General features: G+C 49.9%; 1 protein-coding gene across 3 annotated transcripts in view; it reads left to right on the top strand.

Moving 5' to 3' along the window:
- SCARA5 (scavenger receptor class A member 5) overlaps window positions 1–26,757 on the top strand; it is a 145,267-nt gene that overhangs the window by 68,771 nt on the left and 49,739 nt on the right. For all 3 annotated transcript variants that reach the window (XM_045012005.1, XM_045012004.1, XM_045012007.1), the window contains one exon: window positions 12,544–13,218. In XM_045012005.1, coding sequence (XP_044867940.1) covers window positions 12,544–13,218 — 675 coding nt within the window. The remainder of the gene's footprint in view (window positions 1–12,543; window positions 13,219–26,757) is intronic.

Genomic DNA, 26,757 nt, shown 5'->3' with positions numbered 1-26,757 from the left:
GCCAATTCAATTAGGGTGGATGTGGCCCATTTCCAACAGTTGAAAAGAAGGGGTGAGTATCAACAGAGGGAAAATTACTTTTTGTAGTGACCCAGCCACTCCCAGCCTTTATTGAGGCCTAATTTGATGGTGTTAAATTTGCAAATTAATTCCAGTTCTGCAGTTTCTCATTGAAGTCTGGTTTTGAAGTGTTTTTGTTGAAGGATGGCTACTTTTCAATCTGTTATTGAGTGTCCAGGGAGATTGAAGTGTTCTCCTCCTGGCTTTTATATGTTACCATTCCTGATGTCTGATTTGTGTCCATTTATTCTTTTGCATAGAGACTGTCCGGTTTGGCCAATGTACATGGCAGAGGGGCATTGCTGGCACATGATGGCATATATCACATTGGTAGATGTGCAAGTGAACGAGCTCCTGATGGTGTGGCTCATGTGGTTAGGTTCTATGATGGCGTCCCTTGAATAGATATGCAGACAGAGTTGGCAACATGGTTTGTTGCAGGCATTGGTTCCTGGGTTAGTGTTTCTGTGGTGTGGTGTGTAGTTGCTGGTGAGTATTTGCTTCAGGTTGGGGGGCTGTCTGTAAGCGAGAACTGGTCTGTCTCCCAAGGTCTGTGAAAGTGAGGGATCATCCTTCAGGATAGGTTGTAGATCTTTGATGATGCGCTGGAGAGGTTTAAGTTGGGGGCTGTAGGTAATGGTTAGTGGCGTTTTGTTACTTTCTTTGTTGAGTATTGTAGTTTTAAGAACGCTTGTTAGAGATCCTGTGGGTGTTTGTCTCTGTCTGAGGGATTGGAGCAAATGCGGTTGTATCTTAGGGCTTGGCTGTAGACAATGGATCGAGTGGTGTGGTCTGGATGGAAGCTGGAGGCATGTAGGTAAGTATAGCGGTCAGTAGGTTTCCGGTATAGGGTGGTGTTCATGTGACCATCGCTTATTTGCACAATAGTGTCCAGGAAGTGGATCTCTTGTGTGGACTGGTCCAGGCTGAGGTTGATGGTGGGATAGAAATTGTTGAAATCCTGGTGGAATTCCTCACGGGCCTCCTTCTCATATATCCAGATGATGAAGATGTCATCAGTGTAGCGCAAGTAGAGTAGGGGTGCTAGAGGACAAGAGCTGAGGAAGCATTGTTCTGTGTCAGCCATAAAAATGTTGGCATACTGTGGGGCCATGCGGGTACCCATAGCAGTGCCACTGATACCTTTAAGTGACCTACAAGATCTCTATCAAGTGTTCTTAAAACTACAATACCCACCTGGGGAAGTGAAGAAACAGACTGACAGAGCCAGAAGTGTACCCAGAAGTCACCTACTACAGGACAGGCCCAACAAAGAAAGTAACAGAACGCCATATTCACCCCTTCTTGTCAGCTGTTGGAAATGGGCCACATGCTCCCTAATTGAATTGGCCTCGTTAGCACTGCCCCCCTCACTCGATAAGGCAACTCCCATCCTTTCATGTGCTGTGCATTTATACCAGCCTACTGTATTTTCCACTCCATGCATCTGATGAAGTGGGTTTTAGCCAACGAAAGCTTATGCCCAAATAAATTTGTTGGTCTCTAAGGTGCCACAAAGACTCCTCGTTGTTTTGAAAAGTGGTTCATTGAGCCTGGTATTGTGTCACCAGAGCCAATGTGGAGTGTTTCTGAGGAATCCCTGTAGCTCACCGACTTATGCTATAGTGTTTCATGAGAGAAATTCCTTCCTGACCCCATTGCTGATCACCTCATGCCCTGAAGCATGAGGATTAGTAGCCTCTGTAGTTTTATCCCAGCATGTGGGACTGCAGTTGCTGCTTTTAGTCTGAAGAGACACTAGCCTCTGTATAGTAAAGATAAAAGCCAGTGTGATGTCCCTCTTCAAGGTCTGAAGCCAGGATCTCCATCCTTGAGCTAAAAGACTTACCCTATTAGCTAATGGTAGTAGGCTATTATCCTGTGATAGACCAGCCACTAGAGGGGCACATGACACACACTTTGCCAGTGGGTTACCTAGCTTTCCAGCAGAAACCCAGTCATGACCAACTTCCACCCCCATCCCTGTGATTTAGCCAAAACTAAATCAATCCATCTGTAATTTCTCATGCATGATCCTATGCCAGGGTACATATTTTGTGGAAAGTTTGAGGCAAATGGGACAAGGCGTTTTGGAGATATGAGAGTTGTTGTTTAAGAAAAAAAACCCATGAGGTGTTTTCATTTCTTGAAAGTTTCCCAATGTTTTTTGGCTGGTCCTAGAATCGCAATGGCCTGGCCTGGTACCTCTCCGTTTGTTTCAGCCTGTTGGTCTCAGGCGAGTTCTGGGGTGGGGTGAGATCACGTTATTAATTGTGATGGATGTATGCGTTAGGAACTCCACGGCGTTCTTAAGGAACGCATGGCACCGATACAGGCCTGGGGAAGGCTGCAGCTGGCTGCTGTGGATCTGCAAAAGCACAAGCCAGCATTTCACAGCAAGTACATATATTGTACCGTTTGGAGCAGTGGTTCTCAGCTTGTCAGAACACAGCTGCAGCCCAGGTGACATCCTCAGAGCCACACAGGTAGTATATATGTTGTGTGGATGTGGCCAACATCACACAGAGAGCTGCATATGTGCCCCACAATAGTAAACAGGTTGAGAACCACTGGTTTGGGGGAAGGAGGCTCATTTCCTGGGTTTAACATTTGTATCCTTTCCCCTACAATGTTCCAATATGGTTGTTTTCCCTCTTAACTCTGCACCACTGATGCATGTTGTAAGAAATCCGTGCCTATCTGTGACTTCATGGCGACAGTGGGATTTGAACTGCAGTTCTTCCAAGCACAGCCCTCTAAAGGTGAATCTTCATGAGCTGACTGAGGTATTGCCCCTGTGACACACAGGAGGACAGTTCTGAGGCCACCCAAGAGAGGGCAGTGGTCCACTAGCTAACGCATTGCAGTTCTGATGCATTCAGTCCAATTTAAAATTTCTCACTTTCCCTGGGAAATCATCTAAATGTCTATGAGAGGCCTGGTGGCCATTTGGGGATTGAGACAGTGAGATAGACGGACAGACAGAAAGAGACTCATTTCTAGTGAGTAACTCATTTCATGTCTCAGACACCCAACCCCTCCATTGCTGGCTTTGCTGGATCCCTGGACTTTTAATTGTTCCTCACCTGTAAAATGGGGATGAGAATAGTTCCTTTATCTATCCTGCCGGTAAGCGTAGTACTCTGCGTGTAGCCCTGAGTGCTACGGCAATCAATGTAATATTAGTGCAACTGAATCTCAGAAGAAAGTTGGGCCTTCATAGAACCAGCGAGATTAGAACTCAGAACCCTGGAAGCGCAGGTCTCTGCCATGGAGATCATTAGAAGGTTGTATATGTTAGAATTCTCACCAAGTCTCTGCCACTCAGCTTATCCAGAGTATCTCACCAAGTTCTTGGAGCAAACTTCCTCCAGTTCTCTGGGATCTGAAAACTCAGTTCAACTCTGCTTCGTCACTCAGGTTCCGCCCCGAGGTGTGTAGCAGCTCTGTGCCAGGCCCAGAGGCAGGGGTTGAGGTACAGGGTGATACCACAATTCCAAATCATGTCACACCATACACAGCTTATAGAATCATAAACGTGTAGGAGTGGAAGGGACCTCGAGAGGCCATCTAGTCCAGTCCCCTGCGCTCATGACAGGACTAAATATTATCTAGGTCATTCCTGACAGTGTTTGTCTAACCTGCTCTTAAAATTCTCCCATGACAGAGATTCCACAACCTCCCTAAGTAATTTGTTCCAGTACTTAACTACCCAGACAGGAAATTTTTCCTAACATCCAGCCTAAATTGCTCTTGCTGCAGTATAAGCCCATTACTTCCTGTCTTGTCCTGTCCCAAATGAATAAGCAGAGCAATTTATTACCCAACTCTTTATAATAACCTTTTATGTACTTTAAAACTATTATCATGTCCCCCTCAGTCTTCTCCAAACCTTTTACAATCTTTCTTCATAGGTCATGTTTTCTGGGGCTTTAATCATTTTTATTGCTCTTCTCTGGACTTTCTCCAATTTGTCCACATCCTTCCTGAAATGTGGTGCCCAGAACTGGACACAATACTCCAGTTGAGGCCTAATCAATGTGGAGTAGAGCGGAAGAATTACTTCCCGAGTTTTGCTTACAACATTTCTGCTAATACATCCCAGAAAAGATGTTCGCTTTTTTTGCAAGAGCGTTACACTGCTGACTCATATTTAGCTTGTGATCACTATGACCCTCAGATCCCTTTCCGCAGTGCTCCTTCCTAGGCAGTCATTTCCCATTCTGTATGTGTGCAACTGATTGTTCCTTCCTAAGTGGAGTATTTTGCATTTGTCCTTATTGAATTTCATCCCATTTACTTCAGACCATTTCTGCAGTGTGTCAAGATCATTTTGAATTTTAATCCTATCCTCCAAAGCACTTGCAACCCCTCCCAGCTTGGTATCATCCACACACTTTATAAGTGTACTCTTTATGCCATTATCCAAATCATTGATGAAGATACTGAATAGACCCAGGACAGGTCCCTGTGGGACCCCATTCGATATGCTTTTCTAGCCTGATTGTGAACCATTGGTAACCACTCTCTGAGAAGTTTTCCAACCAGTTGTGCATCCACCTTATAGTAGGTTCACCTAGGCTGTATTTCCCTAGTTTTCCTATGAGAAGGTCACATGAGACACTATCAAAAGCCTTACTAAAGTCAAGATATACCACATCTACTGCTTCCGCCCTTCCCCACATCCCCCATCCACGATGCTTGTTAGCCTGTCAAAGAAGGATATTAGGTTATATACATTTTTCCTCGCTGCTACCATCTACTTCTTGAATCTAATTGGTTTTGGCATCATATGGAGCATGTAAGGACCAGTTGCTTTGCAGATCCTGTAAGGCCCAATCACTGAGGTCCTCACTTCATCTACATTTCAAACTTATCAGTGCAGGGGATTCCCACTTATCTCAATTAGCCTGAAAGCACCATCTGGGAGTCCAGCACGCAGCCTGTCACACCCTTGTTTACAGTTTAACCTGGCAGTCAGATCAAGCGAGATGCCAGGTTAATCACCCCAGCAAGATCTCTGCGTACAGCATGGTCTCCTAGGAGAAGTCCCATGTCCTGGCACATGTCAGAGTGGACTGGACAGGACACTGGAAAGCATCCCATAGGGAACAGTGCTGCAATGGCAGGAAGAGACAAGAGTGGAGGATGATCTAAAAAGCCTTTTAATCATCTCTCTGCTGCCTGGGAAGATACATGACTCCTTTCTGTTATGGCAACAACCTTCCCATCACAGAGCTGTAAACACAGGGGGCACCTCACCAAGAACTAAACAGAGGAGTGAGTTCTGCTGGCAACTAGAATTTCAATGGGCATCGCCCCCCACCCCCTCGCCACAGACTATCATCTAAAATCCAGCCATCCTGTTCCCCTCCAAGCAATATCCTGTGAAATCAGTTCCCCACTAACCTTGCAATAAGTGTGAACTTGAGAACTTCACCCGGTGTGTTTGCTGGGGATGGATCCAAACCAGAAGCCCTGGAAATCTCTCTCTCTCTCTCTCTGTGTCCTCTGTATATACAGGTCCCTCTGTGTGTGTGTGTGCGTGTGCGCGGTGAGTGTGTGCGCGCGCTCTGCATATACAGGCCCCACTCTGTGTGTGTTCAATGTGTGTGTGTGTGTGCGCGCGCACTCTGCATATACAGGCCCCACTCTGTGTGTGTGTGTGTGTGTGTGTGTGTGTGTGTGTGTGTATGCACGCACTCTGCATATACAGGCCCCACTCTGTGTGTGTGTGTGTGTGTGTGCGCACTCTGCATATACAGGCCCCACTCTGTGTGTGTGTGTGTGTGCGCGCGCACTCTGCATATACAGGCCCCACTCTGTGTGTGTGTGTGTGCGCACATGCGCTCTGTATATACAGGCCCCGCTCTGTGTGTGTGTGTGTGTGTGTGTGCGCGCACTCTGCATATACAGGCCCCACTCTGTGTGTGTGTGTGTGTGTGTGTGTGTGTGTGTATGCACGCACTCTGCATATACAGGCCCCACTCTGTGTGTGTGTGTGTGTGTGTGTGTGTATGCGCGCACTCTGCATATACAGGCCCCACTCTGTGTGTGTGTGTGTGTGCGCACTCTGCATATACAGGCCCCACTCTGTGTGTGTGTGTGTGTGTGTGCGCACTCTGCATATACAGGCCCCACTCTGTGTGTGTGTGTATGTGCGCGCGCACTCTGCATATACAGGCCCCACTCTGTGTGTGTGTGTGTGTGTGTGCGCGCGCACTCTGCATATACAGGCCCCACTCTGTGTGTGTGTGTGTGTGTGTGTGTGTGTATGCGCGCACTCTGCATATACAGGCCCCACTCTGTGTGTGTGTGTGTGTGTGTGCGCGCGCTCTCTGCATATACAGGCCCCTCTGTGTGTGTGTGTGTGTGTGTGTGTGTGTGTGTGTGTGTGTGCGCGCGCACTCTGCATATACAGGCCCCACTCTGTGTGTGTGTGTGTGTGTGTGTGTGTGTATGCGCGCACTCTGCATATACAGGCCCCACTCTGTGTGTGTGTGTGCGCGCACATGCGCTCTGTATATACAGGCCCCGCTCTCTGTGTGTGTGTGTGTGTGTGTGCGCACTCTGCATATACAGGCCCCACTCTGTGTGTGTGTGTGTGTGTGTGTGTCAGCGCGCACTCTGCATATACAGGCCCCACTCTGTGTGTGTGTGTGTGTGTGTGTGTGTGTGCGCACTCTGCATATACAGGCCCCACTCTGTGTGTGTGTGTGTGTGCGCGCGCACTCTGCATATACAGGCCCCACTCTGTGTGTGTGTGTGTGTGTGTGTGTGTGCGCGCGCACTCTGCATATACAGGCCCCACTCTGTGTGTGTGTGTGTGCGCACATGCGCTCTGTATATACAGGCCCCGCTCTCTGTGTGTGTGTGTGTGTGTGTGTGTGCGCGCACTCTGCATATACAGGCCCCACTCTGTGTGTGTGTGTGTGTGTGTGTGTGTGCGCGCGCGCACTCTGCATATACAGGCCCCACTCTGTGTGTGTGTGTGTGTATGCGCGCACTCTGCATATACAGGCCCCACTCTGTGTGTGTGTGTGCGCACGTGCACTCTGTATATACAGGCCCCGCTGTGTGTGTGTGTGTGCGCTCTGTATATACAGGCCCCGCTCTGTGTGTGTGTGTGTGTGTGTGTGTGTGTGTGTGTGTGTGTGCGCGCACTCTGCATATACAGGCCCCACTCTGTGTGTGTTTGTGTGTGTGTGTGTGCGCACATGCGCTCTGTATATACAGGCCCCACTCTGTGTGTGTGTGTGCGCACGTGCACTCTGTATATACAGGCCCCGCTCTGTGTGTGTGTGTGTGTGCGCTCTGTATATACAGGCCCCGCTCTGTGTGTGTGTGTGTGTGTGTGTGTGCGCTCTGTATATACAGGCCCCGCTCTGTGTGTGTGTGTGTGTGTGTGTGCGCGCACTCTGCATATACAGGCCCCACTCTGTGTGTGTTTGTGCGCGCATGCGCTCTGTATATCAGGCCCCACTCTGTAATTTGAACCAAATGTCCTCATTCTGTTTCTCCTCCTTTTTATAAACAAGAGGGTAAGTTGCTAGGCGATTCCCAGATCCGATGGCTTTTGGCCAGGTGAATCCTAATAAAATTTTAACTGATGATGATTTTTTATTTGGTTGGGTTTGGCTTTGATCCCTCACACCTCAGGCTGCACAATAAATAGAACTTGAGAGAAGGGAATGAAATCCTGAGGCGAGCCCGGATCCAAAGCACGGTGTTGTCCCCCTTCCCTTCTAAATGGCTCCACCTCTCAACACAGGTTTGGGGAATCTCTGATCTTAACTGTTTCACCTGCTACTTCCAAACAGAACTTTGAAAACAGAGCTCCTCTGGGCCCGATTTTCAGAAGGGCACAGCACGGCCAATCCTGATGGCTTGCACTGGAGTCCTGGGTGTTCAGCGCCTCTAAAGATCAGGCAAACGCTGTGTCTCTGTGTGTGTGTGTGTGGGCACATGTGCCTGCTTAGCATATAGGCACATTGCCTAAGTGGCAGTCACATGCCTGTGGTCAATAGCAGTTCCCAGGCGCTATTCATGGACTCATAGACTTCAAAACTGGAAGGGACTATCGGGATCATCCAGCCTGACCTCCTGCACATCGCAGGCCACAGAACCTCGCCCACCCACTCCTGTAGTAGACCCACAACCTCTGGCTGAGTCGCTGACGTCCTCAAATCTTGATTTATAGACTCTGAGTTACAGAGGATCCACCCTTTACACTAGTTCAAACCGGCAAGCGATCTGTGCCCCACACTGCAGAGGAAGGCGACTTTCCGCCAGGGACTCTGCCAATCTGACCTGGGGGAAAATTCCTTCCTGACCCCATAGACTGTGTCACCTGCACAGCACTCTGCCCCCCAGTCCATCTCACCTGGGACTCATTCTAACATCCCAACCCCCCTGAGCCATTTGACACGTTTTCCATTTATTTTTAAGCAAAGCTTCTCAGAGACACATTTACTCCCTTTGTTCCCAGTTGTGGGATTTCCCCCTCCAAATATGGCAAGATTCAGTGCAGGGCCAGTGTTGGGGTTTAGTCCATTGGGAGCCTGCGGGTTCATGCAGTTGGAAAGAGCAGATGTTGCCACCTTTCCCGGGCGGCAGTGCTTGGGGCCCGCCCTGGAAGCGCCCGGGATGTCCCACTTCGGAGACAACAGAACAGCTGCTTCAGTTTGTTTTCATAGAGCCTCCGTGCTGGTGTGGCCGTGCGTTGGTGCTGGGATTGCCCGACGGTTAGCTGGACACAACTCCAGCGTTGCGGGTACAGCAAGGGTGGGATGCCGGGACACCCTCCCCTTCTAGTGCCCTGCGCCAGTGAAGGGGGCAGGAAGGGACAGGGTGTAGCGTTACATGAGTTGCATGCAAAAAGCAGCGGCTGCAGCCCAGTGTTTGTATACCGTTAGGGCACCTAGAGAGCGCCATCTACTGGCAGGTTAGAGTAGCGTCTGGAATATTGTCCCTATGCTGGAGGGTTCAATACAGTTGCTGTTGTGTTACCCCAAGATGGTTTCTGAGTGGAGCAGCTCTTAGCCCGCGATGCTAGGGGGATTCCTAGCTGCACTGCAGACTGGGACAAGCTGCTGCTGTAAGTTAGAGCAGCCCTGGGCTGCTCTAACTTAGGCTCAGGATCATTTGAACTTCTGAAGCATCTCACCTTGGGTATGTCCCATCCCCTAGGCTCCAGGAGGCAGAGCACAGAACCGGACCCCTTGCAACTAAGGCACCTGACTCTCCCTCTGAGCTGGTGGTGAGGCCCTGCTGGCTTCCTCTTCCGCAGGGCACCTGTCTGAGCTCATTGCCATTTGTCATTCCGTGTTATGGGTCCCACGCCAACGGTGCAGTGGTGGGCGAGTCTGAAAGGGCCAGATTCCAGGCCCCATTCTGGCTGCTTATGTGCAGTGCCAAGCAGCCGTCAATCTGGCCTAATCAGCTGCCTGGTGCTTTCCCAGGTGGGGGCATGGCCGGGGGGGGGGGTACGGGTGTGGTCAGGGCAGCTCTGCGCTCTGACCGCACATGTTGCACCTGGGAGTGACCTGACTTGCGTCTCCAGCAGCAAAAGGCCAAGGCATTGGCCATAGATCATAGAATCATAGAAGATTACAGTTGGAAGAGACCTCAGGAGGTATCTAGTCCCACCCCCAGCTCAAAGCAGGACCAACTAAATCATCCCAGCCAGGGCTTTGTCAAGCCGGGCCTTAAAAACCTCTAAGGAAGGAGATTCCACTACCTCCCTAGGGAACCCATTCCAGTGCTTCACCACCCTCCTAGTGAAATAGTTTTTCCTAATATCCAACCTAAACCTCCCCCACTGCAACTTGAGACCATTGCTCCTTGTTCTGTCACTTGCCACCACTGAGAACAGCCGAGCTCCATCCTCTTTGGAACCCCCCTTCAGGTAGTTGAAGGCTGCTATCAAATGTTGCCCCTCACTCTTCTCTTCTGCAGACTAAACAATCCCAGTTCCCTCAGCCTCTCCTCGCAAGTCATGTGCTCCAGACCCCTGATCATTTTTGTTGCCCTCCTCTGGACTCTCTCCAATTTGTCCACATCCTTTCTGTAGTGGGGGGACCAAAACTGGATGCAATACTCCAGATGAGGCCTCACCTGTGCCGAATAGAGGGGAATAATCACTTCCCTCGATCTGCTGGCAATGCTCCTACTAATGCAGCCCATTAGACCACTAGCCTTCTTGGCAACCAGGGCACACTGCTGACTCATATCCAGCTTCTCGTCCACTGTAATCCCCAGGTCACTTTCTGCAGAACTGCTGCTTAGCCAGTCGGTCCCCAGCCTGTAGCAGTGCATGGGATTTTTCCATCCGAAGTGCAGGACTCTGCACTTGTCCTTGTTGAACCCCATCAGATTTCTTTTGGCCCAATCCATCTAGGGCACTCTGGGCCTTATCCCTACCCTCCAGCGTATCTTCTACCACAGACAATGCAGCAGATGCAGCCATGTGAGAGGCCTCCAGGGGAAAGCCAAGTACTAACCCAGGAAGGGTTTAATTTATACCCTCACGTTCCGAGTTGTCTAGTTAACCTTGAGAGCCCTTTAATCTCTGCTTCCTCGTTTGACTGGTTGACAGCCCCGGGAAGCCACTCCCGGAGCCGGTGGAGCCAGGCTGCTGGTGTTAATTAGAGAGCAAAGAACTCAGTCCCGGTCCCCAATTCCTGGCCAGCCGGGAAACCTGACAATGCAACAATTACAGACTAAAAATAAAAAGCCCAGCTGGGCAGTTTTTAGCACTGTTTAGGGAAGGGAAATGGACGTTTTTTAGCAGCCGGAAGGTTAAATGTAGGAAAACTAAATCCAGACCAAGCCATAATCTGCTGCCCCATAGCACCCCACCCCCACCCCTCCAGCTTTCTGGCAGTGCTGACTTCCAGACCCATGCGGCACAGAACCTTGCCCCAAACCCAGGGATGTTCAAGGCACTCAGCTGAGACATAAAGAAATGTATGGGTCACTAGCCAGACTTCAGTGTATTCCCAGATGTAACGATGCTGGTTCTGGCGGGACCCAACTGAGAGTGACAATTCAGGACAAATTGCTTAAAGCAGGGCAGTTACAGCCCTAGGCTGGGGTTTTTCCACCTCTAAGGCAAAGCAAACCAGCCAGACAGAGAGGACTTTGGTCTCACCCCACGGGTTAACCACAAGTCACACAAGCAATTCCCTTAGATGCTCCAGTTTCCCAGTATCACCACCAGTGCCACTCGTCCTGGGGGTGAATGGTTATGAAAACCAACACCCCAATAAAAGAAAAAAGGTTCTCCTGATCCCAAAGGACCAAGCCCCAGACCCAGGTCAATATACAAATCAGATTTTACCCACAAATCACGCTGTTGCCAACCCTTTAGAATCTAAAATCTAAAGGTTTATTCATAGAAGGAAAAAGATAGAGATGAGAGCTAGAATTGCTTAAATGGAATCAATTACATCCAGTAATGGCAAAGTTCTTGGTTCAGGCTTGTAGCAGTGATAGAATAAAATGCAGGTTCAAATCAAGTCTCTGGAACATCCCCCGCTGGGAGGGTCATTCAGTTCTTTGTTCAGAGCTTCAGCTTGTAGCAAAGTCCCTCCAGAGGTAAGAAGCAGGATTGAAGACCAGATGGAGATGAGGCATCAGCCTTTTATAGGCTTTTCCAGGTGTAAGAACCTCTTTGTCCTTACTGTGGAAAATTACAGCAAAATGGAGTCTGGAGTCACATGGGCAAGTCCCTGCATACTTTGCTGAGTCGCAGGGCGTGTCTGCCTTCTCTCAATGAGTCAATTGTATAGCTGATGGTCCTTAAGCAGGCTAGGCAGAGCTGACACCAACTCCTCTGGGATGTCACCCAGAAGCATAGCATAAGTTTGAAATACAGACAGTATAGAGCCAATATTCATAACTTCAGCTACAAAAATGATACACATGTATAGACAGCATAATCATAACCAGCACATCATAATCTTCCCATAGACACCTCACACAACAGCCTTTGTACAATATTTGCTGCAAATAGATAACAGTGGTTGCAACAGTGATCTATATGGTTACAGATTCTGTCAATAACGTCACACCAGGCAAGCTCCATATGGCTGAAGGAGACCATGTGCATTTCCTACCCAGTTCCCCCCAGATCCCCACCCCTGCGGAACAGGGACAGTGGCCGATAAGGGCTCAGATGGGATGGGTGTAGGTCTAGGCACAGACAGTCGTCCCCCGCCCCCAGAGCTTGAGGCAAGAATTTGGGACTAGGCAAATGAACAAGAACCATGTTCAGGTCCCTGTTTGCACCTGCAGGTGGCGCTATCAGTTTTGGGCCGTGCAGACCAATGGCCATATTGCATAGTGGCAGCTGTCAGGCGGGGAGGGAGGTGTGAAGAGTGTTCCTTGGGGTCCGGAGCTGCCGTTACCAGCGGCTAACGACCTGCCCCCTCCCGACTCCCTGTGAGCATCTCACACCTGGTTCCTCTCTTTCTCCTGCAGTCTCCAGGCCGCAGAGCTCCCCGGAGGACCTGAAGGCGCTGACGGGGAACGTGAACCGCCTGAACGAGAGCATCAGGGACATGCAGCTCAAGCTCCTGCAGCTGCCGCTCAAAGGGGACATCCTGGACCACATCTGGCGGCTCCAGGATCTCCTGCAGAATCACTCGGACTCCCTCTTCCTGATGACGGGCTCCCTGCAGAAGCTGGAGGGGTTCCTCTGGAGCCTGCAGACCCAGGCGAGCCAAACGGACAAGGCCGTGGCCAGCCTGAGAGACAGCTTGAACCATCAGAGCGACATGGCCCAGCTGGAGACTTACAGGCTCTCAGTGGAGGGCAACAGCAGCCGGCTGCTGCTGGAGCACCACGACAGCCTCCTGACGCACCTGGCCGCCCAGGTGGAGAGCCTGAGCGACCAGCTGACCGAGGTGGGCGGGGCCGTGGGCACCATCAACAGGACCTTCTCCTACGACGTGGGCATCCACCACACCCGGATCCAGGACCTGCAGGTGCTGATCAGGAATGCCACGGAGGACGCCCGGCAGATGAGGCGAATCCATATCGCCATGGAGCAGCAGCTGAAGCAGGAGCTGGCCATCCTGAACAATGTGACTGAGGACCTGAGGCTGAAGGACTGGGAGCACTCCATCGCCTTGCGGAACATCTCCGTGATACGGGGTAAGGGCGCTCAGCTGGCTCTCCTCTTCCTCCCCAGCCACGGCCAATGGCGCCATGTGAACCCATCACATCACATGCGCCATTGACTGTACAGCACTGCAGGGAGATAACAACCTACTACCGCTGCCAGCTGACGGATTTACTCCTTTAGCTCAACAGGTGGAAACTTCCCCCGCAACTGCCTGGCTAGCTAAGGACAGGGTTCTCTTTGCAGAGCTGCAAGCTGAAAGCATATTAATCATGTTTATGAAGGTAGTGCCTCAGGATTGCCTGAGCTTGAGGTCCCAGTGTGCTAGGAGCTGTACAGATACAGAATAGTAGACAGCCCCTGCCCTACATAGATCGGACCAAGGTGGGGGACAGGGATGGAACACAGAAGCCAAGCGCTCAATGTGGTGACCTCCAATGGCATGTTAGTGCTCTCATTTTTGCGGAGCAGGGGTGGCTGTAGTTCGGAGGGGATTAGGGAAACAGAAAGGCCAGGGAAGGGAGGAGGGGGACGGGGCAGGGGAGAGGAGCAGGTGTGGGGTGAGGCTGAAGTGAAGGTGAGGGAGCAGGTTGGCAGGGCGGAGAATGTCCAGTCAGAGTTAAGTGTCCTTAGGTCCCCGCTTGAGCTCCCTCTGGCACAGCTCCGCCGGCTTCAGTCTCTGCTGGCTCCTCCCCGCAGTGGCTTGTTCATGCTTGAAATGCTACAGCAGCGTAGCTGCAGCGCTGGGGGAGAGGGTCTCCCATTCCCCCCTCCCTCCCCGCTGAGCGGCAGTAGCCAGGCTGACAGAAAAATTCTTCCATCGACCTAGTGCTGTCTACACCAGGGGTTAGCTCGCCTTAACTACGTCGCTGAGGGGTGTGGATTAAAGACACATACACCCCGAGTGACATAGCTGGGCCTACGGACCATCTGAGTGTAGACCTGGCCTTCGCTGGAGAGGGAGGGGAGGCACCCCGGGGGTCCTAGCGCAGGGAGTCTTCCCCCCATCCTGCCCCAGTGCAGCAGCCCCTGCTTCGACTGCTGCTGCAGCTACTCTGCCAACGTCAGCCTGTTTGTACTTCCCGGCTGGGCGGAGGGGAATATTGCTGACAATCCATGGGGCCACCTGTCAAGGCACTTAAATGGCTCCAAGCACCATAGTGTCTGAGAACCTCATTGTCCCTAAGGGCTCTCGCGAGGCAGGGACATCGATTTCGGGACTTGCCCGCGGTCACAACAAGAATGGAGTTGAACATGAGAAGAAGCCCCAGGCTCTGGAGCCCCTGTCCGGTGTCTCTGGACTTCCAGCCCTACCCCCTAGCCCATTCTTCTGACCTTCCTGCCACGTCCTTGCTCTCCCTGGGCTGTTCTGCCTCGGGGAGGGGCAGCAGGCTTTCGCCTTCCTGCAGCCTGGGCGCAGGGCCTGCAGCAGACATGTGCAGGGGTGGCTCTGGTGCCACCGGCTGCAGTTTCCAGTCCGCACTGAAGATGGAAACTTGTGTCCTGTAGGGTAGGTTTGAGTCTGGGAGGTGGCACTCCCTTCCGGCCGGCTTGCTTGTGGCTCGGTTTGAACCATAATGTGTGGTTTGGGATGGCTTTAACCACCCCTCTGGGTTTAACGGCTCACTCTCATGCTCAGCTTGTTGCAGGGAAGCAGAGAGACAGCCCGGTCTGTGGTGCAGACACGTCCGTGGAGAGCGTATATACAGTGGTGTGGTAGCCGTGTCAGTCCCAGGATATTAGCGAGAGCAGGTGGGGGAAGCAATATCTTTTATTGGACCCACTCCTGTTGGGAAGAGGCAAGCTTTCAATCTTACGCAGAGGTCGTCTTCAGGTCTGGGAAAGGTAACCAGAGTGTCACAGCTAAATACAAGATGGAACAGGTTGTTTAGCAAAAGTCGTTAGCACATGTGTCAAAGGACTATTCAAAGTGAAGTTACCTATTAGTGCATCTCCAGTCATAGGGTAAAAGTGGGAGGGGGAAGGCTGGGGGGTTGTTAAGTGGGTTATAGATTATTGTAATAAGCCATAAATCCAGTGTCTGTTCAGTCCATGATTTGTGGTGTCTAGCAAAGTTATGAATTTAAGTTCCCGTGCTGGTCTTTTGAAGGTGTTGTGCAAGTTTCCTGTGAGGCTGAGGACTGAGAGGTCAGCTATGAAGTGATCGCTTTGTGAAGTGTTTACCCCAGGCGACAGGCTGTGTTCATCTTTTATCGTTTTCCTGTGCGCGTTCATTTGCGAGTGTAGCAACTGTCTCTTTTCACCCACATAGTTGTTATTGGGGCATTTAGTGCACTGGGTGAGGTACCCCACGTGTAGTCACAGACATGAGTAGGACCCATGGATCTTAAAAGGTGTGTTCAGTGTTGATCATTGTAGCAGTGGAGATATGTCTGCAGGTTTTGCATCTGTTGTTCTTTCAGGGTCTGGTGCTGCTTTGAGTTGGTGTGTCCTGGTTTGGGCAGAGCTTGCTTCTGATGATAAGCTTGGAGAGATTGAGGGGTTGTGTAAAGGCCAGAAAAGGAGGTTCAGGAAAGATTTCTTTCAGGATGGGTTGTCATTGTTTGATGATACCCCATATAGGTTCCCTTGTGGGGTGGTAGGTGACAACTAGGGGTGTGCGCTCGCAGTGGGTTTTAGTTCTGTGTTGAAGCAGGTTCTCTTGGGGTATTTGGATGGCCCGTTCCATGATTCAATCTCCTTCTCTGATGAAGTGACCTTGTTTGGTGAAGGCGGTTTTGAGTGTGTTAAGGTGCATATCCCGGACTCTCTCCTCAGATCATATTTGGTGGCATCTGAGGGCCTGGCCGTAGAGAGCAGATTCAGAGAGCATAGGCATGTGGAGTGTTTCCCTTGGGCATGGGTGCCCTGTGCCATGAACTGTAGTTTGAGCGGCTGGAACTGACGAGAGGAAGTTGAGCACTTGAGAGAGGAAGCCAGGGGGTTTATAGTTACATCATTTAAAGCTCTCTGTTTGGAGGGACATTCTTTCCCATGACACCGATTTCACTCCAGTGACCAGTTGTGTCGTGCTGGAGAAAGGAAGTCACTGCTAAAGGTTCCACACCCTGTGTCCCTCCAGTTAAACCAGTGTTTCCCCAACTTTTGAAAGCTGAGCTCGGGCTTCCAGAAAATGAAACCAGCTCCACTAGGAGGTGTCAAAGGCCCACTCGAAATGAGCTGTCACAGTAGATCATGTAGGTCTCCTTAATCTGATTCTTCCTCTCCTTTCTTCCTTACCTTGATGAGCTGTAAAATGGTTAACAATGCGGCTGTTTAAAGTATCAGCATTGGCATCCCAGTGAGCACCCACTGAAGTGACCCAGGCAGAGCTATTGTCTCAGGCTCTATGCAGACTCAGGCAGCCGTCTCTACATCAGCTTCACTCAAGTCACATTTTTAATGCTTTATTCACAATGTTGATCGCTAGAGACAAACTTTTTTCAAAAGAAAGAAAGAAAGAAAGAAAGAAAGCTGAAACTGGAGAGCAATTGAGAGGCCCATCTGACCTGCCGCCCCCTACCCCAATTCTCCCCTGGCTAGTCCATCTTGTGCCCCACTCTTTGGGAAACACTGAATTCAGTGTTACAGATTGCAGCATCCATGCCGGGGAAGACCACATCGATGGTCCTACGGTCAAAGAACGTGTCGAAATAAAACTCTCTCATTTAAATGCACCCTCCAGGCCTTCTCTTTTCATCCAAAAATGGCTCAAGCCCAATTTTAAATAAACCCTTTGCAGGCTGCCTTTAAATAGTGATATATAATCCATGCTAGTGCAGTGCAGGCCTTTGTCCCGCTCTAATGGCTGGAGGTTGTAAGAGGCTTGTGAGTTAGTGGCCCTGGAGTGTTAGAGGTTCATGCTTTCAGCTCCACATGCCCTGGGCTCAGTTCCCCCAGGCAGCCCGAGGAGGCATTTCACGGCAGATTTTAGCTGGCCAACAGCACAAGCTTTCCTGTGAACTCAGCCTGGGACTGTACTATGCCCTGGAAGGTGAGGCTCTGCATCACTGAAAGACAAAGGCCTCCTGAAAATAATCACACCATGCCCCTAGACCTGAGTGTGTTCATAGGATATCAGGGTTGGAAGGGACCTCAGGAGACCAACCCCCTGCTCAAAGCAGGACCAATTCCCAGACAGATTTTTGCCCCAGATCCCTAAGTGGCCCCCTCAACGATTGAGCTCACAATTCTGGGTTTAGCAGGCCAATGCTCAAACCACTGAGCTATTCCCCCTGGAGGGCTGTCTAGCTAGCTGGCTGGCTAGCAGTGAGTAGGTTGGAGGGCATCTTCGCAGGTTTGCATCAAGCTAGGTTTATGTGTGTGTAAAATCAAGCAGCCTGCACGGAAATGAAGGGTTAAATGCACAGCGGCTGAATTTGAACCGGAAGTCGCTTTTGGTTCATGGGAGGCAGATTCATAGATTCTAGGGCTGGAAGGGACCTCGAGAGGTCATGGAGTGCAGTCCCCTCGGAGAGCTGGGAGACAGAAGGACCAGAGGATCGGGGGATAGCATTGGCCAATTATCCAAGCACAACCCTCAGCTAGCTTCTGCTAGCTGCAAAATGGGCTGGCTTGGGCCTGGGCTACATCGGGCCAGGGGCCGGTACCCCGGGTGAGCCAGTAGCCCGTGTTCTGAGAGGACGCAGGCACACGTCAGTGGGCTTTGTGTGTGGATGGGCATGGTGGATGGTGTGTGGTGGATCTGGGCTTAAGCATGGGTCAGAGCCCGGGTGTGCTGTGTAGACATAAGGCTGTGCACCTGCCCCTCCAGCACCACTGCAGGCCTCTCTAGGTTTGGCTTCTGCCCCCCTGCCTGAAGGATTGGTGGTGGCTGAGGGCAGGCTGGAGCCTGATACACGAGGTGTGTTACTGTGATGAATACAAGCACAGCAAACTCTCTCCAGATGGGCCAACCTCCGAGTTGACTACCGCCGTGCTGACACGTTCTTGGCAGTCTCGTCCTCCACTCTCTCTCTTTTTGGATCTCCATCTCTCCCGCGCTCTCCCTTCCCCCCTCGCTGTCGTCGCCAGCGTGCTGCAAATCAGGTAATTTACGATCCTGGCGCCCTGCTTGGCCGAGCCGCCTTCCAAAAGGGCTTCCTCCCGCTGCGCCTGTCCTCCGCTCAATGCAGCCAATGTTCCCAGCTGGGGAAGGGGGAGGTGGGAACCCTCGTGCTTAGGTGGTGCCTTGTACTCCATACAGAGCAGAGGCTGCCTGGGGCTCTGGCATTTCCAGGCTGTTAGGAGAACAAGACAGCATCATGGGCCTAACTGCACAGCCGTTTGAAACCTCTGTTAGGATTTTTTAGTGTGTGGGTGACCGGATTCTCCCCCCATAGAACAGGTTCCTTGTATATTTTAAATTCACCTACATTCAGCGAGGGTTCTGACAGGCAGCCGAGTGGGACTCTGCTGTAAATGAACTGATCACGCACGAGACAAATCCACCATCTGCCCTTAAAAATCTGTGACTCTATGGCTCTGTGAACACCAAATCCTTCCTGCTTTGAACACTCTGGGGCCCTGGTTACGGTTCCTAGGTGCTACCGCAATAGAAATGATAAATAATTATTGTACAAACTTCGGGTCAAATCCATCCCTTGTGTAGCTCCATTGAGGTCAGTCTAATCGAACAAGGGATGAGTTTGGCTTGGTGTTTTCTTCCATTAGTACAGGCTACAGCCCCCACCACTGTACCCGTCCATCACCCTCCCCTCTTCCCAGCTCTGCCAATGCACCTCAGTCCTGATCGGCATCCCCACCGGTCTGCCCCGGTTCAGCTTGGCCAGTGCAACTCAACCGTGATGTGCAGGCTCCCACCTGCTAGTCCAGTGCGGGGTTCCCCACACACAGTTCTGCCAATGCCCCTTCCTCCTGGCATGCAGCACGCTCTGTTATCCTGTCTCGGTATAACCCCCATTCGCACCGTGTGGGACTTTGGCTCTCCAGTGTCGGAGAGCTATTGGGGTTAGCCTTGTCTCTCAAGCGGGAGTGGCTTTTGAGTGGCCTTGGGTTGAAGTATTATTGGATGTAAGACACGGGAGGTTGTGGAACCCCCGTCATGGGAAGTTTTTGAGAACAGGCGGGACAAACACCTGTCAAGTTTACTTGGTTCTGCCTCGGCGCAGGGAAGCTGGACTTGATAACCTCTCTCGAGGTCCCTTCCAGCCCGACATTTCTAGGACTCTATAAATCCCCACCCCCGATTCCTGGTGACAAATAGAGTTTAATGGGAGACCGAGATTCCTGTCTAGTTTACATGTAAAACTTCTTCTGACGTCTGGCCAAAAAGCACTCGTCATCTTGGGGTGGACGTGTTGTCCGATCTGTTGATTGCATATTAGTTATATTGCTCAATTAGAAATGCCAGTGAGCACTCTGTTGTTGGGTGGGGTCCTGCTTCGTGTTCAGAGCCGGAGGTATCCGAGTTATCACGAGAACCCCCGTGTGCCTGCCAGAGACGGTCACACTGTCTGAGCACGGTTAGCAAAAGCACAAACAATCCAACCCAGCACAGAAGATAGAGATAATACAGAACGCTCTGAGCGTCCATGTCCTCATGCGGAGGCTTCAAAGGGCTGGGACAGACGATCCGGGCAGGGTTCTATCTCTTACGTGCCAGGAAGAGCCCAATGGGTGGAGCCGTGGGTAGCTCTAACACAGGGCTCTGTGGCCACCATGAGTATTTGTAAGGATGTTTGGCATCCGTGGCCCATATCTAAACTGCCTCGCCCTAATAATGCGGCGTGTCTTCTCCTTACAGGCTAGTATATTGTTTCCTGCAGGCTCATTGGCCTAGACGGCAGTTGGTTACCTTGCGGTTGAACATCTCTGCGTGTTCCTATCCTAAAATATCCCACACTAGCATTAGCTGGTGTTTTGCGGTTACCTGCCAGGAGTTTCGTCAGCCTTGTGTATGACACTTTCCGTCTTGTGAGATCCTGGAGCTACTTGTGCTGAAACATCTGCTCCAGCTTTCCTGGGCCTTATGCTTCAACTCTGGCTAAGCTATTGTCTTACAAGCTTTGAGGCTCTGACTGCTTTGGCTTATACCTTTACCTTAACGGGCAAATACTTACACCTATACCCTGCGGATGATATCAGCCTGAAACCCTTTATCCTCTTTATCTGTCCTGCCTTCCCCTTTATGACTTCTTCCCCTTGCCAATAGCAGCGCTGGTCATACACACAGCAGTGAACTGGCAGGTGTGTGTGTGTGTGTGCCCTCTGCTGGATGAAGGCAGAATTTCCCAATCCCGTGTCATAGATCCTATACTGCTGGCAGCTAATAGAAGATGTTCCTTTAGTTCGGATAGCTTTTGAAGCAGGAGGCTCTGAGTTAGATCTCTGCTGCTTCTGGGATTCCTTTGTGGGCAGCCTAGTGGTCAAGGACTCATTACAGCATTTTTAGGAGCATCCCTTCTGTCCCCTCCCGCTCACCAAGGCCTTTGGTCTGCTCTCATCCTGTCCACTGTCTTTCTTTTTCAGTGTCAGGAGGGCATGGGGGCTCCACAGATGACCATCTGGATGGTCTTAAGACCAACTCCTGCCTTTGTGTGTGGAGGGAGCAGTTGTATATGGGGGGGTCTTTGCACTGCAGGCAGACAGCTTCAGAGGGGTGCTGGCTTTCATGAGTAACCCCCCCCCACCCCCATCTTAAACCTGTAATTTACTGAGGCACTTTAAATTTCAAATCATTAAGGTAGTTTGACTGTCGCCCCAGGGAGGGTCTGGAATGAAAACAAGCTGGTGGTTCTGAACACATGGAAACTGTCTTTAACAAAACCATCCTGCCCCCCAGCACCTTGTTCTCGCTAACGTGGGGGCACAGCTTGGAGAGTTTGAATCTCAGATAGTTGCGGGGGGCGATGGAAGTGGATGGGGGTGGGGACCTGCTATACGTTCTGGTGTGAAAGGGGCAACTCGGATCCGCTTTGCGATGCCCCTGGGGAAAAGCGCACACATCTCTCTCCAGCTTAAGGGAAGTCAGACAGGGCCCTGGCTCGGGTTATTTCCCCGTGCGCCTGTAACGCGAGGCCATGTGGAACTTTATGGAGCAGTTGCTGCGTGAGGGACCTTGAATCCAGCCACACTGGAGCCAGCTGAGTGCAAGAGTAAGAGCTCCTGAGCCGTGGGATGGTTTGGAGCCTTCTCTCTAGGTAGTTCCTGGCTCCGGATCTGCTTTTTGGGGGCCCTGTGAAGGGAAGAGACTTTAACTGAAGGCCGGAAAGGGACACGCAGGTCACATTTGGGTCCCGGTGCAGGCTCTGTGAACGCAGAAAAGGAACTTTTCTAAGAGCCCCCAGAGCAAACGGAAACGTTTCCAGGGTTGGCTTTGATTTTAAATCCGGTGAAGAGATCCCGGGTTAAACAAATGACTGGTCCCCTGCGACGGTCGCAGCCCAGATGTTGCACCATGGGGCTAGCGCAGCAGAACTGGAGAGTGAAACCGCCCATTAACCAAAGCACTGGGGACGAGTCTGTGTTCAGGGCCTGTCCTGAGAGAACTAGAGACTCGGGTCTGGAATAGCCGGGGGAGGGGGGAACTGTGGGTGAGACTGAGCGGCATCAGCAGCGCTGGACTTATGTGGGGAACGGAGATTACAGGTCAGGCCCGAGGGGCATTGGCAGAGCTGTGTGTATGGAGAAGCCTCCAGAGCACCTGCTGGCATAATCTCCCTTCTCTGGGAACTTGGACAAACCACAGAGCAAGCAAGCAAAGGTCCTGCCTTCAGAGCTGCTGTTTTTTCACTTCATTGAAAAACTCTTCACCCTCTCCTTTAATAGCTGACATAGCTCCGCCCTTCATCCTCCCCTTTAATACCTGACATAGCTCCGCCCTTCATCCTCCCCTTTAATACCTGACATAGCTCCGCCTTTCATCCTCCCCTTTAATATCTTACACAGCTCCTGCCTCACTTGTTGCTTTGCTCTTTTCCTCTTTGCTCTTCCCCCACCCAGCTCATCCCTGTGCTCCTCCTTTCTAGCAACCCTCTGCCTCCTCCCACTCTCATCTTTGAACCTCCCTGTGTGTCCACCTCTCTGCAAATCCCACTACTGCCACCATCTCCTTATCAGCAGCTCCCACTTGCTTCTGGGCCCTCACCTAGTGTATCATGTCCTGGCGTGCAGGTTGATCAGGCAGGGGCCTTAGCCCTGACTCTGCTATCAGTGACACCCATGTAATCTCAGCTGCCCTCCTTCCTGTGCCACATGTGCCTCCAGGAAGAAACCCAATTTCTGAGAGAGAGAGTCTGACTGTGTCCTGTGCTCTGAGTGGCTAGAGCCGAATCCTAAGTGCCCCGCACAGATTTTGTTCAGTTCTTTCTCAGGCGACTGACTCTCGGGGTAAAGACTGACCACAAATGAATAAGGACCTCGGCAGTTGGCCTGATCCTTAAAGAGAGTGAGTGGTTTAGCCCATGGAGGTGGGTAGTTGAGAGGTGCCTTTTAATCCCAGCTCTTCCGCCAGCTCACTCTGCAACCTTGGGGCAAGATGTTTTAATCTCTGTGCCTCGGTTTCCGCAACTGCGAAATGGAGAGAACAAGACTGGCCCAGGGGGCTGGGCAGCTGTGGGTTGGGTTTAATGGGTGAAATCCTTGCAGGCTGAGGGGAAGACGCCTGAAGAGTAGGGGGCGTTTAGAAATGAAAGCACATTCTCCATCAGTTTCTTTGGGTTAGGGGTTCAGGTGTGGTGTGGCCATAGGGCCAAAGGTGACCTCAAATGAACTGGGTAGTTGCAAAAAGAGCTGATAAGTAACAGCCATCACCCTTGGTGACCCAATGGCTCAAACCTGAAGCTAGATAAATTCAGGGTAGAAATAATGGATAAAAAAGGGGAGGGCTATTAACCATTGCAGCAAATTACCAAGGGATGAGCTGGATTCTCCGTCCCTGGAGTTTTTATGTCAAGACTGCACGTCTTTCTAAAAATATATACGAGAGTTCAGTGGTTCTCAACCTCTTTGGGCTCAGGACCCATTTGTAAATGTTTACGGCCTGTTGCGACCCAGTGAATAGTCTGGGGGTGGAGGCCCTGGGGTGGTTTCAGTCATGTCCTGCCCCCTGAGAAGGTTGGGTCCATCGTGGCATTCACCCCACCATGGCGGCTCCTGCAGCTTCGGTGCTGTGGGGTGACTGGGCTTGGTTCTGGGTGTTGCAACCTCCAGGGCTGCAGCCCCCCTTGGGCTGGCCCAGCTCCCCTGACTGGGCCAGGTTTGTGAGAGTGGAGTTGTGACCTGGCTTACGGGGTGGCAATGCCACTCACTCAAATTTGGCCTATCCACACTCCCGTCGTCATGACGGCTGGGCCAGACCCGAGTGGTGCTGGGAGCCCAAAGCTTGCAGTGCCTGGAGCAGGGAGGTGAGCCCAGCCAGCCCCGTGGGGCAGGAGCCGCAGGAGCTGTCACGTGACCCTTTGAAACATTCTGGGGACCCAGTTTTGGGTCCTGACCCCCAGGGTGAGACACCCTGACCTGGTTCAACCAGAAGACATGGGCAGAGCTGGTCAACATTTTTCAGACCGAACAGTTTTCCAGCCATCAGAAAATGCTGGTTTGACAAGATTGAAATGTGTCTCAGGAACATTTCAAGTTCATCAACTTTTTTGATGAAAATGATCAAAACGTTTGGACTTGGTAAGATTGAGGTGGTTTGGTTTGATATGCAAAACATAATAGATAAAAACTGAAATGATAAAGTCGAAATGAAGAACTTTGGCCTTATTGAAAGTAACCTCCTCAGCCTTATTATTATTACAGCTACAGCGTCTGGGAGTTCTAGGCATGGACCTGGACCCATTCATAGATTCTAAGGCCGGATGGGACCATTGTGGTCATCTAGCCTCACACAAGACCTAGGACTTCCCCAAGATAGTTCCAGTGTGAATTAGAGCAGATCGCTTAGAAAAAACATCCAATCTTGATTTTAAAATTGCCAGTGACGAAGAATCCACCACGACCCTTGGTCAGTTGTTCCAGTGGGAAACCAACCTCACTGTTAAAAAAATTGTGCCTTATTTCTAGTCTGAATTTGTCTAGCTTCATCTTCCAGCCACTGGATCATGTTAGACTTTGGTCTGCTAGACTGAAGAGCCCACTATCAAATTTCTGTTCCCCAGGGGTATTTATAGACTGATCAAGTCACCTCTTAACCTTCTCTTGGTAAGCAAAACAGATTGAGCTTCATGAGTCTCTCAGAATAAGGCAAGATTTCCTGGTCTTTAATCATTTTTGTGCCTCTTCTTTTATCAACATCCTCCTTGAATTGTGGACACAATATTCCAGCAGTGGTCACACCAATGCCAAATACAATGGCAGTATAACCTCCCGAATCAAGATTCCCCTGTTTATGAATTCAAGGTTCCCATTAACCTTTTTGACCACAGCATTGCACTGGGAACCCATGTTCAGCTGATTATCCACCATGACCCCCAAGTCCTTTTCAGAGTTACTATTTCCCAGGATAGAGTCCCCCATCCTGTAAGTACGGCCTATGTTCTTTGCCCCAGCTGTATACATTTACATTTGGCCATAATGTGGAAAAATTGGAGAGAGTCCAGCAGAGGGCAACGAAAATGATTAGGGGGCTGGAGCACATGACTTATGAGGAGAGGCTGAGGGAACTGGGCTTGTTTAGTCTGCAGAAGAGAAGAGTGAGGGGGGATTTGATAGCAGCCTTCAATTACCTGAACGGGAGTTTCAAAGAGGATGGAACTTGGCTGTTCTCAGTGGTGGCAGATGACAGAACAAGAAGCAATGATCTCAAGTTGCAGTGGGGGAGGTCTAAATTGGATATTAGGAAACACTATTTCACTAGGAGGGTGGTGAAGCACTGGATTGGGTTCCCTAGGGAGGTGGTGGAATCTCCTTCCTTAGAGGTTTTTAAGGCCTGGCTTGACAAAGCCCTGGCTGGGATGATTTAGTCGGGAATTGGTCCTGCTTTGAGCAGGGGGTTGGTCTAGATACCTCCTGAGGTCTCTTCCAACCCTGATATTCTATGATTCTATACTAAAACATATATTGTTTGCTTGTACCCAACTTACCAAGAGATCCAGATTGTTCTGAATCAGTCACCTGTCCTCTTCATTATTTATCACTCCCTTCATCTTTGTATTGTCTGCAGACATGATCAGTGATGACTTTGTCTTCTCCCAAATGTTAAATAGCGTAGGGCCAAGAACTGACACCTGCAGGACCCCAATGGAAACACACCCGCTCGAAGATGATTTCCCATTTACAGTTACATTTTGAGACCTACCAGTTAGCCAGATTTTAATCCATTTAATATGTACCTTCTTGATTTTGTATCATTCTAATTTCTTAATCAAAATGTCTTCTGATAACAGTCAAATGCTGTACAGAAATCTAAATATATTACATTACTATTACCTTTATCAACCAACTTTGCAATCTCATGAATAAAAGATACCAAGTTAGTCTGACACGATGTATTTTCCATAAACCCATGTTGAATGGCATTAATGATATTACCCTCCTTTAATTCTTTATTAGTTGAGTCCATATCAGCCACTCCATTATCTTACCCCGGGATCGATGTCAGGCTGGCAGGCTGATAATTATACGCTTGGTCCCATTGACCCTTTTTAAATAATGGCACAACCTTAGCTTTCTTCCAGTCTTCTGGAACTTCCCCAGTTTTCCAAGACTTACTGAAAATCAGTACTAATGATTGGGAGAGCTCCTCAGCCAGCTCTTTTAAAACTCTTGTATGCAAGTTATCTGGTCCTGCTGATTTTAAAATATTGAGCTTTAGTACTTGTTGTTTAACATTCTCCTGGGTTGCTATTGGAATGAAAAACATATCATAATTTGTTCTGAAAACATCATCTAGCTTTTTCCCAAATACAGACCGGAAATATTTATTGAACGCTTCTAACTTTATTGCATTATTAGTGCCAGTTCCGCTAGGATTCCCTTAGTTCCTAATATACTTTAAAAACTCCTTATCATCCTTAACTCAGCTGGCCATAGATGTCTCCTTTTCCTCTTTGCTTCCCTTATCAATTTTCTCCTATTCCTAGTTTCTGATTAGAGTCATTACTGTCAACTGTCCCATTCTTCCATTTATTATATATGAGTTTTTAAAAAAAATTATAGAAGCAGAAAGTGAAAGCGGCTATTTTTTGTTGTTTTTTTTTTAAAGCAGTGTAATGTTCTTGGGATTGTGGTTTTTTAGGCATGTATACAATATTCTTAAATAATTCATAATTATCATTCACATTTTTCTGTTTAAATTCTTTCTCTCAACTGATTTGACTCATAATTGTTTTCAGCTTTGTGAAATTGGTGCTTTTAAATCACCAACTATGTGCATTACTGGTTTATACTTTATTCAGTTTGCACATAACAAATGTAATCAAGTTGTGATCCCTTGTATCTAAGCTACCACTAATTTTTATTTCTGTGACCAATTCCTCTTTATCTGTTATGATGAAATCTAAGACAGGATTCCCCGGCACTGGAGGTTTTAATAGTTCCGAAACACATTTTTTCAGAAATATTTGCAGAAAATGATGACATTTTGACTTTTCATTCTGATTCAGGAT

This window comes from Mauremys mutica, chromosome 3 (genome assembly GCF_020497125.1).
Source record: "Mauremys mutica isolate MM-2020 ecotype Southern chromosome 3, ASM2049712v1, whole genome shotgun sequence".
Lineage (NCBI taxonomy): Eukaryota > Metazoa > Chordata > Testudines > Geoemydidae > Mauremys > Mauremys mutica.
Note: the sequence above shows the minus strand (reverse complement) of the source record. Positions and strands in the feature narration are given on the sequence as shown.